General features: G+C 50.2%; 1 protein-coding gene across 4 annotated transcripts in view; it reads left to right on the top strand.

Annotated features, from left to right (window-relative positions):
- Positions 1–14,828, top strand: part of SEMA4D (semaphorin 4D) — a 104,965-nt gene that overhangs the window by 73,524 nt on the left and 16,613 nt on the right. For all 4 annotated transcript variants that reach the window (XM_039852178.1, XM_039852175.1, XM_039852176.1 and 1 more), the window contains exons 5-14: positions 1,269–1,367; positions 3,680–3,773; positions 4,430–4,543; positions 5,105–5,256; positions 6,273–6,448; positions 6,524–6,680; positions 7,758–7,980; positions 8,795–8,910; positions 13,911–14,083; positions 14,179–14,222. In XM_039852178.1, the coding sequence (XP_039708112.1) occupies positions 1,269–1,367; positions 3,680–3,773; positions 4,430–4,543; positions 5,105–5,256; positions 6,273–6,448; positions 6,524–6,680; positions 7,758–7,980; positions 8,795–8,910; positions 13,911–14,083; positions 14,179–14,222 (1,348 nt within the window). The remainder of the gene's footprint in view (positions 1–1,268; positions 1,368–3,679; positions 3,774–4,429; positions 4,544–5,104; positions 5,257–6,272; positions 6,449–6,523; positions 6,681–7,757; positions 7,981–8,794; positions 8,911–13,910; positions 14,084–14,178; positions 14,223–14,828) is intronic.

The following is a 14,828-nucleotide window of genomic DNA, read 5'->3' as shown; positions in this document are numbered from 1 at the left end:
CGAGTGTCAGAGTGTCAGTGTGGTGGCCGCATGAGGAGCTGGGCTGAGTGTCCCTCTCCCTCCAGAGCTCTGGGTTACCCCCCACCCTTCCCCCAACTAGTGCTGAGCTGATGTCAGTATCTCATAGTCTGAGAGCCCTGTGTGCCTTGAGAGTTGATCAGGACAGCTGAGTTGTAAATTTCATCAATTGTTGGCTAATTTTAAAACAATTAAAAATAGTTTTTAAAGGACAAGTAACTTTTTGCTGAACTTTTTAAAGCAAAATGCTAAATACTTTAGTGAAAGTCACTAAATTTGAAGTTACTTTAGGAAATGAAAAATGCAGCTATTTCTATGTAATAACAGATATTACAGGGAGTTGTCGTTGAGCTAAATAAGACCAGGGCTTTGCCCGCCCTGTGTGGATGCTATGTGGTGGATAGGGTCCCTCCCAGCTCTTGTGGGGGAGCATGAATTACTTCCAACAAGTTTAAAAACAATTATACCAAATAAAACTTTCCTGAATGGAGATAATTTCAGATGATAGCATATATAATCCAAGTACATTTCAGCCTAAAATAGAGAGTGGGTCCTTAAGTGGCCTCTGGTTTTCCTTTGGGCCTTTATGATGTGGAGACAGACTCGGAGCCCCTCATTAGTCCAGCCTCTCCCCTGGGCTGGGTTGACCAGACACACCCACTCCTGAATTGCTGTTTCCAGTTTCATGCATTGGAGCAAACAGGGTGGGGTCCCCCAGAGGGAAGGAAGGCTGAGGAAATCCTTCATAGCATGCACCTCCTCAGATCTGGCAGCAAGGAATGGTTTGTGTGTTCAGAAAGAGTAAAAACATTTTTTCTGTGGTGGGTGGGTAAGACTGGATAGAGGTCAGCCTCCATTGCTTTTTTGGTCAGCACATCTTTGCTGGGTATAGATTAGTGACTGCAGTGAAATTCATTTGGCACCTGATAGCTGGCCTGTGGGTGCTGCGGAGACAAAAGCACTCAGGCTGGCTGCAGACTGAGGTTTATCCAGGGGCGGAACAGGATCTCAGTGAAGTTGCTTTCACTGCGGCCAGCAGGGCTTAGCTGGTGCAGGAAGGTGGAGAGCATCGAAGGCTTGAGGTGAGAGGAAGCAGTCAGTACACAGTTGGGACTGATCATCAGGGAACCAGGGCCAGCACGTGCTGAGCTGGTTCTGAGCTCTAAAGTGAGCGATGTGACCAGTGTGGATGGTGGAAGGTATTGACTGGAAGCTGGTGATGGTTGACCATGTATTTCTCTTTCTTGTAGACAGAATGCCTCAACTATATCAGAGTGCTGCAGCCACTCGGCACCACTGCCCTTTATGTATGTGGGACCAATGCCTTCCAGCCAACCTGTGACCACCTGGTAAGGCCTGGGCCCCTCCTGTGGTCAGCATTACAGCAGAGTGGGGCTCCATTAAGGCATCAAATGGCCTCCGTTGTGCACACAGAAGGCTATTCGAACTTCTGCTGTGTGAGGAGCGGCGGCTCAGGCCCCAGAATACTTTAGCCTACTTGCTACCTCCTGCAGGCCCTGGCGACCTGTCTGCAAACCACCATGACTGAGGGCAGGGCACGGACAGGACTCACGGCCCACGGCGCATGCTGGAGAGCTGGTCCTGGGTGACCTTCTGGGAAGTGCACTGTTGACAGGAGCACCGATGTGCTATGATCCAGAATCTTGCCACCTTCTCTTTTGTCATATTTTGTGTTTTGTGAGGGAGGCCTAGCTATGATGAGTGTGTGATCAAGTGGAAAGGCATGACTTCTGGTCCTGGACTGCATATTATTGGTTCACATATGTTATGGGCTGAATGTTGGTGTTCCCTCCCAAATCCATACATTGAAGCCATAATCCCCCTCAGTATTTGGAGATGGGGCCTGTGAGGAGGTGACTGAGGGTAATGAAGTGATAAGGGTGGGGTCCTGACCGGATAGAATCGATGGCCTTCTAAGAAGAGGAGATACCAGAGATCCCTGTCATTCAGACGTAGCAGGAAGGCAGCCATCTGCAGGCAGGAGGAGAGCCCTCACCAGAAACCAGCCATGCTGGGTCCCTGATCTCACTCGTACTTTCAGCCTCCAGAGCTGTGAGGAATGCACATGTGTAATTAAAGCCACACGGTCTTTGTGCTTTGTCACAGCAGCCCAAGCTGACCACGATAGCACATTCATTGGCCTGGTCTTGGGGCATCACCATCCTGTGTCTCCTGTTGGGGTGCAGATTTCCCACTGATCTTCCCATCCTGAAATACATCCCCTCTGAGAAATGACAGCAGGACACGGGGGTGCTCGAGCCGTTTGAGAAGCAAGACCATCTCTCCCTCACCTGCGTCACGTCGTTGACTCTCCCTAGGCGTTGAGACCCTCAGCCCTCAAAGACAGACTTAGCTTCTTTTACCTTAAGGGAAACATGTTGCACAATTATTAGGAACGTGTGCGTGCATATATGTGGACGTGCTGAAGTGTGGCCCACGACCCTTAAGTGCCTTCACAGGCATCTTCTAAGAATGACGTTTTCCTACATAACTTTAAGCTTGTCATCATGTCTAAGGTGATTTCCAATAATTCCCCAATTTCATCTCATCCCCAGTCTCCATTCAGATTTCTCTGAGAGCCCCCAAATGAGCCCCCAGATGTGATCAGTGAATCACATCAGTGGAGTGCATTGTCACCCCAGTTGATACTTCCTAGCCTAAGAGGTTCTAGCTTGTATATTGTTTTGACTAGTGTCGAAATTGTAACTAGAGCTCTTCATGCACCCCTGAACTTTTGCTTCTGTGTCTGTGACTGTGTCCCCTCTCCCCTTGCCTTGACAGGTTTACATTACCGTAGGCTTTAGACCAGAAGGGACGTGTAAGGGACAGGTGGCTTTCCAGCAGCTTACACGTCCCTTCTGGTCTTTGCTGCCTAGATGAGTTTCTTCTTGTTTACTTTTTTTTTTTTTTTTTACTGTTTTCCTGCTGGGATGTGCTCTCTTATTTGGACAAGCTTGTCATATGTGCAGGGCTGGAAATGCCTCATCTGTCATTTTGCAGGCATTTCTCCCAGTTTATCACGTGTTGAATTCTGCCCCACTTTTTCTTTGTACAAAAGCTGTCCAGTTCTTTATGTGTTAGATCTGTCCAGTTTTTCATCAGATGATGTTGGGCTGTCTCGGGTGAGGAGAGATTGTCCCAAGACAAGAGAAAGTTGCCTGTACTTTCTGTTAGTGCAGCAAATTTCCATTTTTAGTATTCAAACCATTGATCATTCTGGTGTGTGTCTTGGTGGGTAGAGATTCTGCTGCTTTTTTCCTATTATCTGTTTATTGGATTGTCCGGTCCCCCACTGCCATCTTTGTTGATGCTAAAATCCTGCAGTGGCCTTCTGATCACTTACTGAGTGCATTCTATATTCGGTTTGTCTTGGATGGTTTACAAGCCTAGAGCCACTAGCATTGCCATCCTCATTTCATAGATGAGTAAACTGAGGCTGCAAGATCTTGAGTAGCTCTCAAGGGTATCAGAGCCAGGGTGCCATTGTCCAGACCTGGGATTCCCGTGGCTGGCCACACATACATTATTCCCTTGGTTCCTCCAGAGTTTGGAATATAAAATTAAATGATACAGCAAAGATATGTTATTACTACAGAAATTCAGATGTTTTATGATACTCTTTCTTTTCATTCAATTATAGAGCCTAACATCCTTTCAGTTTCTGGGGAAAAATGAAGATGGCAAAGGAAGATGTCCCTTTGACCCAGCACAAAGCTACACGTCTGTCATGGTCGGTGAGTCTTGCTCTGGGATGCTCATCACTGTCAGGGCTATACTGTCATGTCAAGCACACACAGGATGCTCAGTGCCTCCTCCTTCCCAGCAGTCTTCCTCCATTTCCCTTCCTTGTTCACCATCCTCACAAAGCTATGTGTGCCTCTCAGACCCTCTAATATGAGCTTTTGAATTCATTGTTCAAAAGGATAACCAGCCCCACCACAGTTGGTCCACAGGTCAGATCTGTAGGGAGAAGTTATTTTATATCCACTATTTGTGCAGATCGCTGGGGTTACTTGGTTGCATGGAGTTGACACTCCCATTTGAGGGGAAGTTTGTGACTGAGCCTTGGAGTGGACTTCTGCACTGAGGCAAACAGGTCCTAAGCCTGTGTGCACCTGCTGTCTTATTTGTTATTTTCCTGATGCAGGAATTACTTGCTCCTATTAGTTATTAACCCTGACTCTCATAAAATACAGTTTAACAAGGAGCATAGATTATCTGTGTCAAAGAAATGAAACAGAAACACATGTCGCAGAAGCAGGTAAAAGTGCCTCCGTGTCCCAGGAGGGTCTTGTGTTGGGTTGTAAAGGCAAGTGAGGTGTTGGGCATCTACCCCAGCAGTGCTGGTGCTGGCTGACCCCCCCTCTCCTCTTTCCTCCTGGGCCTGAAGATGGAGAGCTTTATTCCGGGACGTCATATAACTTTTTGGGAAGTGAGCCCATCATCTCCCGAAATTCTTCCCACAGTCCTCTGAGAACGGAGTATGCGATACCTTGGCTTAACGGTAAGAAGTGGGCGGCGTCATTGAGAGTGTGTTTCTCCCTCGTCTGGAGAGCCCACCACCCTGCTGTATTTTTCCTTTTGCTGGTACAACCTCATATGGGTGCCCCAGAGCTGGTCAGCCATTGGGGGAGGGGAGCACTTCTGGAACTACATGGGGTTCCACAGCCAGCATCCCTGGGCTTCTACCGTTTTAAGGCCACCTTCACCCCATGTGGAAAATGGATCTAGGAGGCTTTCATAAAATAAGATCTGATAGTCAGCAGGAGCTCAGGGTGGTCAGATCAGTGTGCGATGTTCTCATGTTACCTCAGGACAACACGTGTCCACATGCATTCACAGTGCAGATAGCTTGAGGCTACTCATGTGAGGCTTTTCTCATGGGCACTGTCCAGTAGGGCCTGGGCTTTGAAGCCTCCTGGACTTTCGGAGGCTGGTGATCTGAGAGACGAGGAACAGCAGGCTCATCTGTGCAGGGTGGCTGGGCAGCCGAAGCTTGGGCCTTGGATGTGGTGGTTGGGAGTTTGAGGCATGTGCTGTTTAACCGCATACCTCATCTCTGCAGAGCCCATCTTTGTCCATGCCGACGTGATTCGAGAAAGCCCAAACAGCGCCGAGGGCGGGGACGATAGGGTCTACTTCTTCTTCACAGAGGTGTCTGTGGAGTATGAGTTTGTCTTCAAGCTGATGATCCCCCGTATAGCAAGAGTGTGCAAGGTAAGGCCATCCCCTCATTTGTCTTTGGTTCTGCCTTTGGAGACAGCATGTCTGGAGGATTAGTCATCTCGCCCAGGCACCAAACTTCCTCTAAAAAGTCGATTTACCTACCATGCTGTTCCCCCAGGTCTCAGGTCAGGGCGGATGGTCCTTCCTCCTCTGGCATCTGGAGGGGTCCCTGGAAACTGAGGCAGCTCGGGCCCCCTGAGTGACGCGTGATTAGCTTTCTGTCCTTGGGGATCTGCTTTTCAGCACCTTCCTCAGACCTCCCCCGGGTTACAGAAAGTTAGTTTTGTTTCCCATTAACCAAGTTCTGTTGCAATTGGGATTTCACCATTTCAGTGTAAAGATAGAGAGGGGTGTGTTTTCTTTCCGTCCAAAATAAATAGGGATGCTTTGATTTTATATTCCTCTGCATCCATATTTCTGAGTTTCAGTATTTCTCTCCAGACCAGATCACAGCAGGTGTGTTTTATGATGGTCACTTAAAAACATTTATGGAGAACCGGCCAGGTCCAAGGCACTTTAGCAGAAAACCTGGGGAGGGAGGAAAGAATGAAGATTTGCTCTCCCACGAGGAGCATCTTTTGGAGAAGACCAGACCTACACACGTGGGCCTGAGACAGACTGGGGAGCCTATGCATCTGCTGGCCCCTGGCTCCATGGGTCACTCACAGACAGGTGATGAGTCTGGTGAGGTATAGGCCAAAGGGCCAAAGCAGTGAAAGTGTGCAGGATGGCTGCTGTGACACTGAGTGTGGGCAGATTCGAGCAGTTGTTCTAGCTGCCATTGGGTAGCTTTTCACCAACAGGGTTTTGTTGGTTTGGTTTGGTTTAAATCTGTGATCCAAGCTGCATAGGAGGAGAGCTGTGGTCATGTAATTCTCTGCAGCCGGCTTTCTTTTTTGGTTGCAGCTTCATTTCATTCAAGGAAAGCTATTCTGGGCCCAAGTGCCTCATTTATCACCTTACAGGGAGTCTCCCCTTATCCTTCTACATACATATTTGCATTTCAGGGGGACCAGGGTGGCCTGAGGACCTTACAGAAGAAGTGGACTTCCTTCCTGAAGGCCAGGCTGATCTGCTCCAGGCCAGACAGCAACCTTGTCTTCAATGTGCTGAGGGACATCTTTGTCCTCAGATCTCCAGGCCTGAAGGAGCCTGTGTTCTATGGGGTCTTCACCCCGCAACTGTAAGTGCCAGGGAGGGTGGGGGTTTCCTCCACATTCTCACCCTCCAGATAGTCACATGGCCCCCTCTTTACCAGGAACAATATTGGGCTGTCAGCCGTGTGCGCCTACAACCTGTCCACAGCTGAGGCAGTCTTCTCCCGAGGGAAGTACATGCAGAGCGCCACAGTGGAGCAGTCGCACACCAAGTGGGTGCGCTACAATGGGCCTGTGCCCACGCCAAGGCCCGGGGCGGTAAGTGAGAGGGGCCTGGGCTGCGGGAAGACTTAGAGCGTGGAACCTAGTATGGGGCCCGCCATGCCGCACCCGCCGCACCATGCCGCACATACCCCTGTGCCATGCCAGGGTTTGGGTCTGTCTCCACGGAGAAGAAGCATCCCCCCAGGATTAGGGTGACAGGCACGCACTCTCCTTTTCCTGTGTTCCTCTCTTTGGCCTGTTGTGTAACCGCTGTTGCTGCATACTGCCCAATTAGGAGTCTGTTCTGCCCGGCATGAGTTGTTTTGTGGCATTAACATTGCATAACATAATTGCATCTGTTTCATTTTCTGTTCCTATAGAGAAACACATAATTTCTTGGCAATGAGATGAGATATACTCTCCATTCATTAATATGAATTACATTTGTCTCCTAAAAATAATGAATTTTATGTAGAGATCAATTTCCAGGGATTTGGTTTCTAGGCTGATTCGGCTTTGTCTGTTCTGTGACAGTGTGTCAGGCTGTGTGTGGCCAAGAGGTAGAGCTTTGACCAGGGGACGTGGCCTGCTGTCTGGAACTTACCCCACAAGACTGTCTTCCCTCCCTAGGACGCACCTCCGCTGACACCAGTCATCATTCCTTCTGTGCATAACATTGAGTAAAACATGTTCACTTTGGCATCACAAATTTTGAGTTATGTGCATCAGGAGCTAGGACAAATAAAAAGAATCCTTCATGCTCTTGGCCTTCATACTATTTAGAATTGGACTATTTTTATTGATTTTGGCAATCTTCCCATGGGAGAACTATTGAATGATGTGTTTATTTTTTATTTCAAAAGCTTGAAACTTTTTTGTTTATAAAATAGGTGAAAATTACTTCAGTGACTATATATCATGAAACACAATTATGTCTTGTGGCTAAAAACATATTTGCATTTCCTGCATGTTTTGTAACTGTCTTCAGAAAGGCCATCATGGTTTTTCTCTTCTCAAGAAATCCACTGCGAGTCCCAAGCTTTGCACCTCCTGGAAGCCCTGGCTTCGTGCGGAGTGCATGCTGGGCTGCCCATGGGTGAGTGGTCAACAGTAATGGTCTTTTTCCCTCAGTGCATCAACCGTGAGGCACGGGCGGCCAACGTCTCCAGCTCCCTCAATCTGCCAGACAAGACACTGCAGTTCGTCAAAGACCACCCTCTGATGGACGACTCTGTGACCCCAATAGACAACAAGCCCAGGCTGATCAAAAGTGATGTGAGCTACACACAGATTGTGGTGGACAGAACCCAGGCCCTGGATGGGACTGTCTATGAAGTCATGTTTGTCGGCACAGGTGGGTCTGGTAACAGCCTTAGGAAATCCAGCTGATTTTGGCTGAGTCAGCCAGCCAGCCAGCGTCTCCCTCAGGTGCCTGGAGTAATTTGTATTTCTGAGAAGTCTCCACACCTGGATGGCTTCAGATCTGCGTGACCATCAGACCACCTGGGGCACTGGTTAGAAATACAAGTCCTGGCCCAGATCTGGAAATTCAGGTCTGGTAGGTCTGGCTTGGTGCAAAGGGATCCTGGATAGGAGTGTCAGACAGCATGTCCCTCTTCCTTGCATGAGCAGCCCTGTTCGAGACCTGTCCTGACCTGCCATGGGAGGCACTGCTTCCCTGGAAGCCCAAGGACTAGGAAACAAGTATTTCTGGAATGGGAGTCAGTGGCCAGGTGCAGCAGTAGCTGCACCAATGTCAGCCCTGCGTTCTTTCCAGCTGTGCCACTGAGCAAAATAAAGGGCCCTGCCCTCACCTGTCAGAGAGCCCTCGAAGAATGGCACCTTCAGGGGGCCAGTGGAGCCCAGAACTACTTATAGTTTGATCTGATGGCACAACCTTGGCTGCACTGATACGGGCGTTGGTGTCAACAATGAAACAATTTATTCTTCATAAAACACTGGTAATAACCCATGCCACTTAAATTTTCATTGATTTTGCCAGTGGCTTTTCTTTTTCCATTTGTAATACAAAAATGCCATCCGTTTCTAAGTTTCTTGCTAAGGAAAAGTAGAGAAGAAGGAGGGTAATTGTTTGCTGCGGTGGCTGACAGTGCACCACTGTCTTCTCCTTTTGGGGTGGGTCAGTGACCTTTGCTCTGACCTTGCAGACCGGGGTGCCCTGCACAAAGCCATCAGCCTTGAGAATGATGTCCACATCATCGAAGAGACACAGCTCTTCCGGGACTTGGAGCCAGTTCAGACCCTGCTGCTGTCTTCCAAGAAGGTAAAGTGACCACGTGGCTGGGCAGGGGTGGCCTTCTTATGGCCTCGAGTCTTGGTGATCACTGGGTTGGGGCTGGGCAGGCCCCTTTGTCCCAGACTAACCCACCTTTGGGCTCTTACAGGAAGTTTTTCAATGTGCTTGGGGTTTGGGATGGAGGGAAGACATACTGGGGAGATGTAACTCTCCTGAAAGTTGGGAGAATCTCACGGAGTTATTGGGGCTGACAGGATGCCATGAGGTGGTGCATGCTGGACTGTGACAAAAACACTTCTGTGCCCTGAACTTGGTGAGGGTGAGCCCCCATCAGTGCTATGCTGTTGGTGCAGTTTACTCATCAGCATAGAAAACCTTACTCCCTCCCCTCAGACGAGGTGCTAACTCCTACATCAGGGTCAGCAGACATTTTCTTTAAAGGACCGAGCGTGAGTGGGAGACACTCTCAGGGACACACAATCGCAGTCTCTGCCTTGTAACGTAAGTGGTGTGGAGCCTCTGTGAGCAAGCAGGCCTGGCTGTGTTTCTGCAAATCCTTAGTGATGGACACTGAGCTTGCAGCAGTTCATGAACTTTTAATTTCATGTCACAAATATTATTCCTTTGATTTTTCTTCAACCAATTAAAAACGCAAAACCAGTTTATAGCTGGAGTGGAGCCATCTAGAGCAGCGTATAGGTCAGATACCAGATCGCCTGGTCCAAACCTGGCTCCTTGGCACCTGACTGTGAGCCTGAGCAGGCCAGTTCTGCCTCAGTGCCCTGATCTGTACAGTGGGGACAACAGACCATACATATGAGGGGCCTGGCCTGGCCCGTCCTGTGACGACTATGACTGAGGACCTCACTCCTCCTCGTGGGTGTCCCCACACGGTGACCCCTGAGCTGATGGGCTCTGAGGCCTTCGCAGTATCAGGGTTAGCACTGTCAACTGCAAGTGGGCCATGTTTCCTTTTCCCCTTGGCCTCAGGCCCGCCCATCACTCGGCCTCTCCCACCTGCACTGTGATTCAGGAGTCTTGATCCAGGGCCTCAGACCTGGCAGTCGGCCTCCTCTGCCCTGTTGCTGAGCATTTCAGTTTGACCTTCTGTACTCTCAAGCAGCCCTCCCTCTCCAGGTGTGGGTGGAGCTTCACCCTGGGAGGAGATTGTGCCACTTCCACTCAGCCCAGTTCCTGGAGGGGGTCTCCACCCAGCTTGTGGAGCCCAGGCCATGCAGGCCCGTGTCACCATTGGCTGTGGGTAGTGGACCATCTGACACTGTTGTTGAAAGAAGGAGACATAGAAGCCCTTCTGGACACCACCACATTGCTCAGGTGTTGGGACCAGCACCTGGAGGCCTCCAAATTGGTGAATACTCACAGAACAAAGGTTGGGCCCCAGTGCAGACATGCGATGAGAACACAGCTCTGCTCTGCTCCATGATGTCTTTCAAGGACCCAGGCTGACCAAGCCCCTACCATCTTAAACTCGAGACTTCTGGAGCATTTGGGTGCCAGTCCCACAGGCGGGAGGAGAAGAGAAGGGACGAGGGTAGGGTTGGGTGTGGGTGGTTATGGCTTATGCACTGGGGTGTGGCTCCGTTGCTTGGAACAGGTGGAAATGCACTTTGCACCCCAAAGCCTCACATACTTGCTCCTCAGGCTGGTGGGCTCGGAGTGGGTTGGGAATGTCAGTAGCACTGCTAGGGTAGCAGGAAGCAAGTATGGAGGGGCAAAAAGAGCCTCCCATGCCCCCCACCAGCAAAGTCTTTTGGGCTGATCGTGCCTGGCCCATTTGTAGAAAGCTGGTGAAGAGCTGCCGCAAAGCTGTGGGAGCACAGATGAGACAGCACATAGCCCCTCCCGTTTCCTAGGGGTGCTGTCCTCGGCCTGCTCCTCTCCCCTGACGACAAGCACATTTGGTTTGTTTTTTATTACGGCAGATACACGCTACATAAAATTTACCATTTTAATTGTTTTTAAGTGAACACTTCAGCAGCAGTAAGTACAATCACATTGTCGTGCAGCCGTCACCTCATCCACCTCCAGGACTTTTTCATCGTGCAGATTGAAACTCCGTCTCCATTAAACACTAACTTCCTAGTCCTCCCATTTCCTAGCCCCTGGCACCTACCTCTGCTTTCCATCTCTGTAAGCTTAGTTATTCTAGAGACCTTGGATAAGTAGAATCACACAATATTTGTCCTTTTGTGACTGACTTATTTTGCTTAGCATAATGTCATCAGGTTCATTCATATTGTAGCATGTGTTAAATTTCCTTTTGAAGACTGAGTAATATTCCATTGCATGGATGGACCACATTTTGTTTATTCATCTGTTGATGGACACTTGGTTTGCTTCCACCCCTAAGCCGTTGTGAATAATGGGTGTATAAATATCTGAGTTTCTGATTTGAATTGTTTTGGGAATACATGGCAGGTATGCTTTGTGTGGTCATCTTTGAGCCCACAGAGCAGGCTATGCCTGATTTTTCATGGGAACACTCTTTGGTGGTGTAACATAGCCTGCATAGCAAAGGAGAGAAAATGGCTTAAAGAGCTCATTCAACTCTGCCTACATCCTCCGATCACACACCTCAGGATTGGACATGGTCTGTGTGCACAGAGACCGAGATGTGACAGCATGAGCCCAGTGCCATGGCCAAGGCCAAAGTCCCCAGAGGGATGTGGGGACCTGTGAGGGGCTGGGGAGAGAGGGCCAGGACCCATGTGCTCTCAACAAACCTCAGAGATGCTGGGCAGTTCCTGATCAGGATATTTTTCATTCGCCTTTAAAATTTTTTTTATTTTGAAATAATTTTAGATTCAAGGAAGAGTTGGGATGATAGTTCAGGGAGTCCCCATGGGCCTTTCACACAACTCACGCCTGTCCTGAGGGGTTCCACTGGCACATCACTCTCACTAAGCACCAGATGTGGATGCCCCACGTTCCCACGAGGTCCTTTTGGGCCCCAGGCTCCCACATGGCTTCAGGCACCTGTCTCCCTCTTCCTCTCTGGTTTGGGACAGCTCCCCTCTCTGTCCTCATCTTGATGGCCTTGAGGCTTTTGGAAAGAACTGGTCAGTATTTGGTGGGACGCCCTTGGTTTGGGCATGTCTCATTTTCTCGTGAGTAGACTGGGTCGAGGGTTTGAGGAAGGTGACTGTGAAGGCACTGTCTTGGAATCCATGTGACCTCTCAGGGTTACTCTGTTGCTTTTTCAGTGCTGTGCCCACGCCCCGGGGGCAGTGGATCTGTCCCACATGGAGGGAGGGGTGTTAGCCCCAGCTCCTGGAGGGAGGCATGTGGGCACATCTTCAGACCCCATTGTGGCTAACACCCATGGGAGACCTGTAAGCTACACAAATGCCCTGGTTCCTGCTGACCTTAGCACCCACCACCGGGCCTTGCCTGCAGTGATCGCTGTCACTCATTCCCAAGGCACTTTGCTATCCTCCTTCTCTTTCCATGTTTGTTAACTGGAATCTATGAGGTGCTGTCAGTTGTTTCATGGGCGCTCAAGCCACCTCTGTTGGGGAAGCGAGAGCTGGGGGCTGAGCGGCCTGTGGGGTGGAGAGGATGGAGCCATCCTGGGGCAGGCTTGCCCTCCCCACACCCAGCCACCTAAGTGAGGTGGGGTGTCGAGGGGCCCCTCAGGCAGCCTGAACCACCTGTCCTATGCTGCATAAGTGTCTGTGCCTTTGCCAGTTTTCTTCTGTGGGCCCCAGTGGCCCTTTGAAGTTGCCCAGTTGGCCTTTCACCCCTGGAAATTTTCCTCACCTCTTCAAGCCATGTGATCCCCTGACTGTGATCTATGGTGCCTTCACGTCTTACAAATATAGCAGGCATGTGGCCTCTTCTGCCCAGATCTCTACCGCTCTGGACGGGTGGGCACTGGGCCTGCTTCTCTCTGCCACTTCTCTCACAGTTTGACTCCATTGCAGAGGGGACTTCTCTTTCTCTTGGCTGTGCTTGCACACAGTGCTTCTGTGACCTTCAGTTCATCATAGGCCAGAAGGTCTGGGGCAACACCAGAGACTTTGAGTTCCAGCCAAACTCTGAAGTTAATTCAGAAACTGCCCTCTGAGGATAAAGGCCATCAGGTCTTGTTCTAGTCTAGATACTAAACTCTGTATAAACTTGGGACTCTTCTGATGTTAACCAGAGGTCTTTCTAGGACGTCAAGATGACTCGGAGGCTCCCAGGCAAAGGAGAGGGTGAATGCTAGCGCCCGAAGTGCAAGCCCCGTGTCTGCTCGGGTGGAATTGTACGGGGGCCCTCGTTCCAGTCAAGCTCAGTGAAGACATCAGCCAGCCCTGATGACCTGTATGCTAGGCTCTCTGCCAGTGCTCGGCACTAGGCGGGATGGCCAGTAGGTGGGGACATCCCAAACCGAGCGTTACAGATCACTAAGGAGCCTGTTCTGCTCTCCTGAGCATGGTGGTCCAGTTCCCTGTCTACATATTCCCCCCTTGTAAATGCAGACATGTGATAAGCGGATGCCTCATCACATCTTTTATTTCATTTTCTAGCATCATGTTTATTCTTCAGTGACATTTGTTCACACCTCCTGGCTGTGGGCTGTGCTGCATTCAGACACTAAAGACACTGCTCTCTGTGTTCCGGTGCCCATGTCGGGTTCTGAAACCATGCCCTGTAGTGAGGCCAGGCGTGTCCAGCTAGTGGATCTCCCTCTCAGTGCGGGGCTGAACAGGCTCAGAGATGTGCTTTCCTGGTGGGCAAGGTGATGGTGGGCACTTGGACACGGAGGGATCCAGGTCAAGGCCCAGTGCCCTCTGAGTTAGTGTGCAGATTTTGCTCAAAAACCATGTGCTGCCTGTATTGTCACAAAGCTGCACTCAGATTTGTCCGGGATCTGACCTGGCCTCGCTCCAGTTCTGAGTGAGGGGGAGCTTCTCCTCCAAGAAGCACTTCATCACCACTCCCCTTAGGCTGAGGAGGCTGCACTTGGTACCCCTCATGGTGCCAGCTGCCCTGGGCCCATTCTCATGTGTTTACACCCACAGGGAAGAAAGTTTGTCTATGCTGGTTCCAACTCGGGCGTGGTCCAGGCCCCTGTGGCCTTCTGTGGAAAGCATAGCACCTGTGAGGACTGTGTGTTGGCCCGGGACCCCTACTGCGCCTGGAGCCCAGCCACAGTGGCCTGTGTGGCCCTGTACCAAACCGACAGCCCCAGCAGGTACCAGGCGGGGGGGAAAGCAGCACTCAGGTGCCCTGCCTGCCCCACCACGAGAAGCACGTGCACGTGCATACTCTGTGCCCCTTGTTTTGCAGGGGTCTGATTCAGGAGATGAGCGGGGATGCATCCGCGTGCCCGGGTAAGTTGCTCGTTCTCTCTACATTGCCTACATTCAGTAACAACCAGTCTCTTAACCATTTCATGATGCTTTGGTGTGGCATTTTCCACATTTTTTTCTTTCTCCATTCAGAACAGACGTCAAGTATCTTTTGACAGACCCTGTGACCTTTCTCTGTCCTTTTTATTGCAGAAAGGATATTTGAAGGCACACACAGTGTGCCTTCATCTTTTGTTTACTCGAAAGCACTCTCTATCCCAGAATGTAATGTTCGCTCTTGAGATGCATCTCTCTTTTCTTAGCTCGGGCTCTTTAAACAAACCTGCACCTCTTGTGAACAAGAGGAAAGATTAGTCCTCAAGCAGTTGAAACGTGGGTGGCATTCCCCTTGGGTGATCCCACCGCCTGTTCCAGCTGAAGGTAGACGTGCCCGTGGGCTCCTGCCCTCGCGTCCCTGACCTGACAGCTGTCATCAGTTAAGACAAGTTTAGGAGGAAGACACCACAAGGCTGACATGTGTGGTAGCCTTGAACAGAAGCGTGTCATGTTTGACTCAGAATGTGGCCACCAGAACACACAACTGGCCACTGCTCAGCCTCCTGACTGACACGTTTTCTCCTGGGAAAT

This window comes from Pteropus medius, unplaced genomic scaffold (genome assembly GCF_902729225.1).
Source record: "Pteropus medius unplaced genomic scaffold, Ma_sr-lr_union100, whole genome shotgun sequence".
Lineage (NCBI taxonomy): Eukaryota > Metazoa > Chordata > Mammalia > Chiroptera > Pteropodidae > Pteropus > Pteropus medius.
Note: the sequence above shows the minus strand (reverse complement) of the source record. Positions and strands in the feature narration are given on the sequence as shown.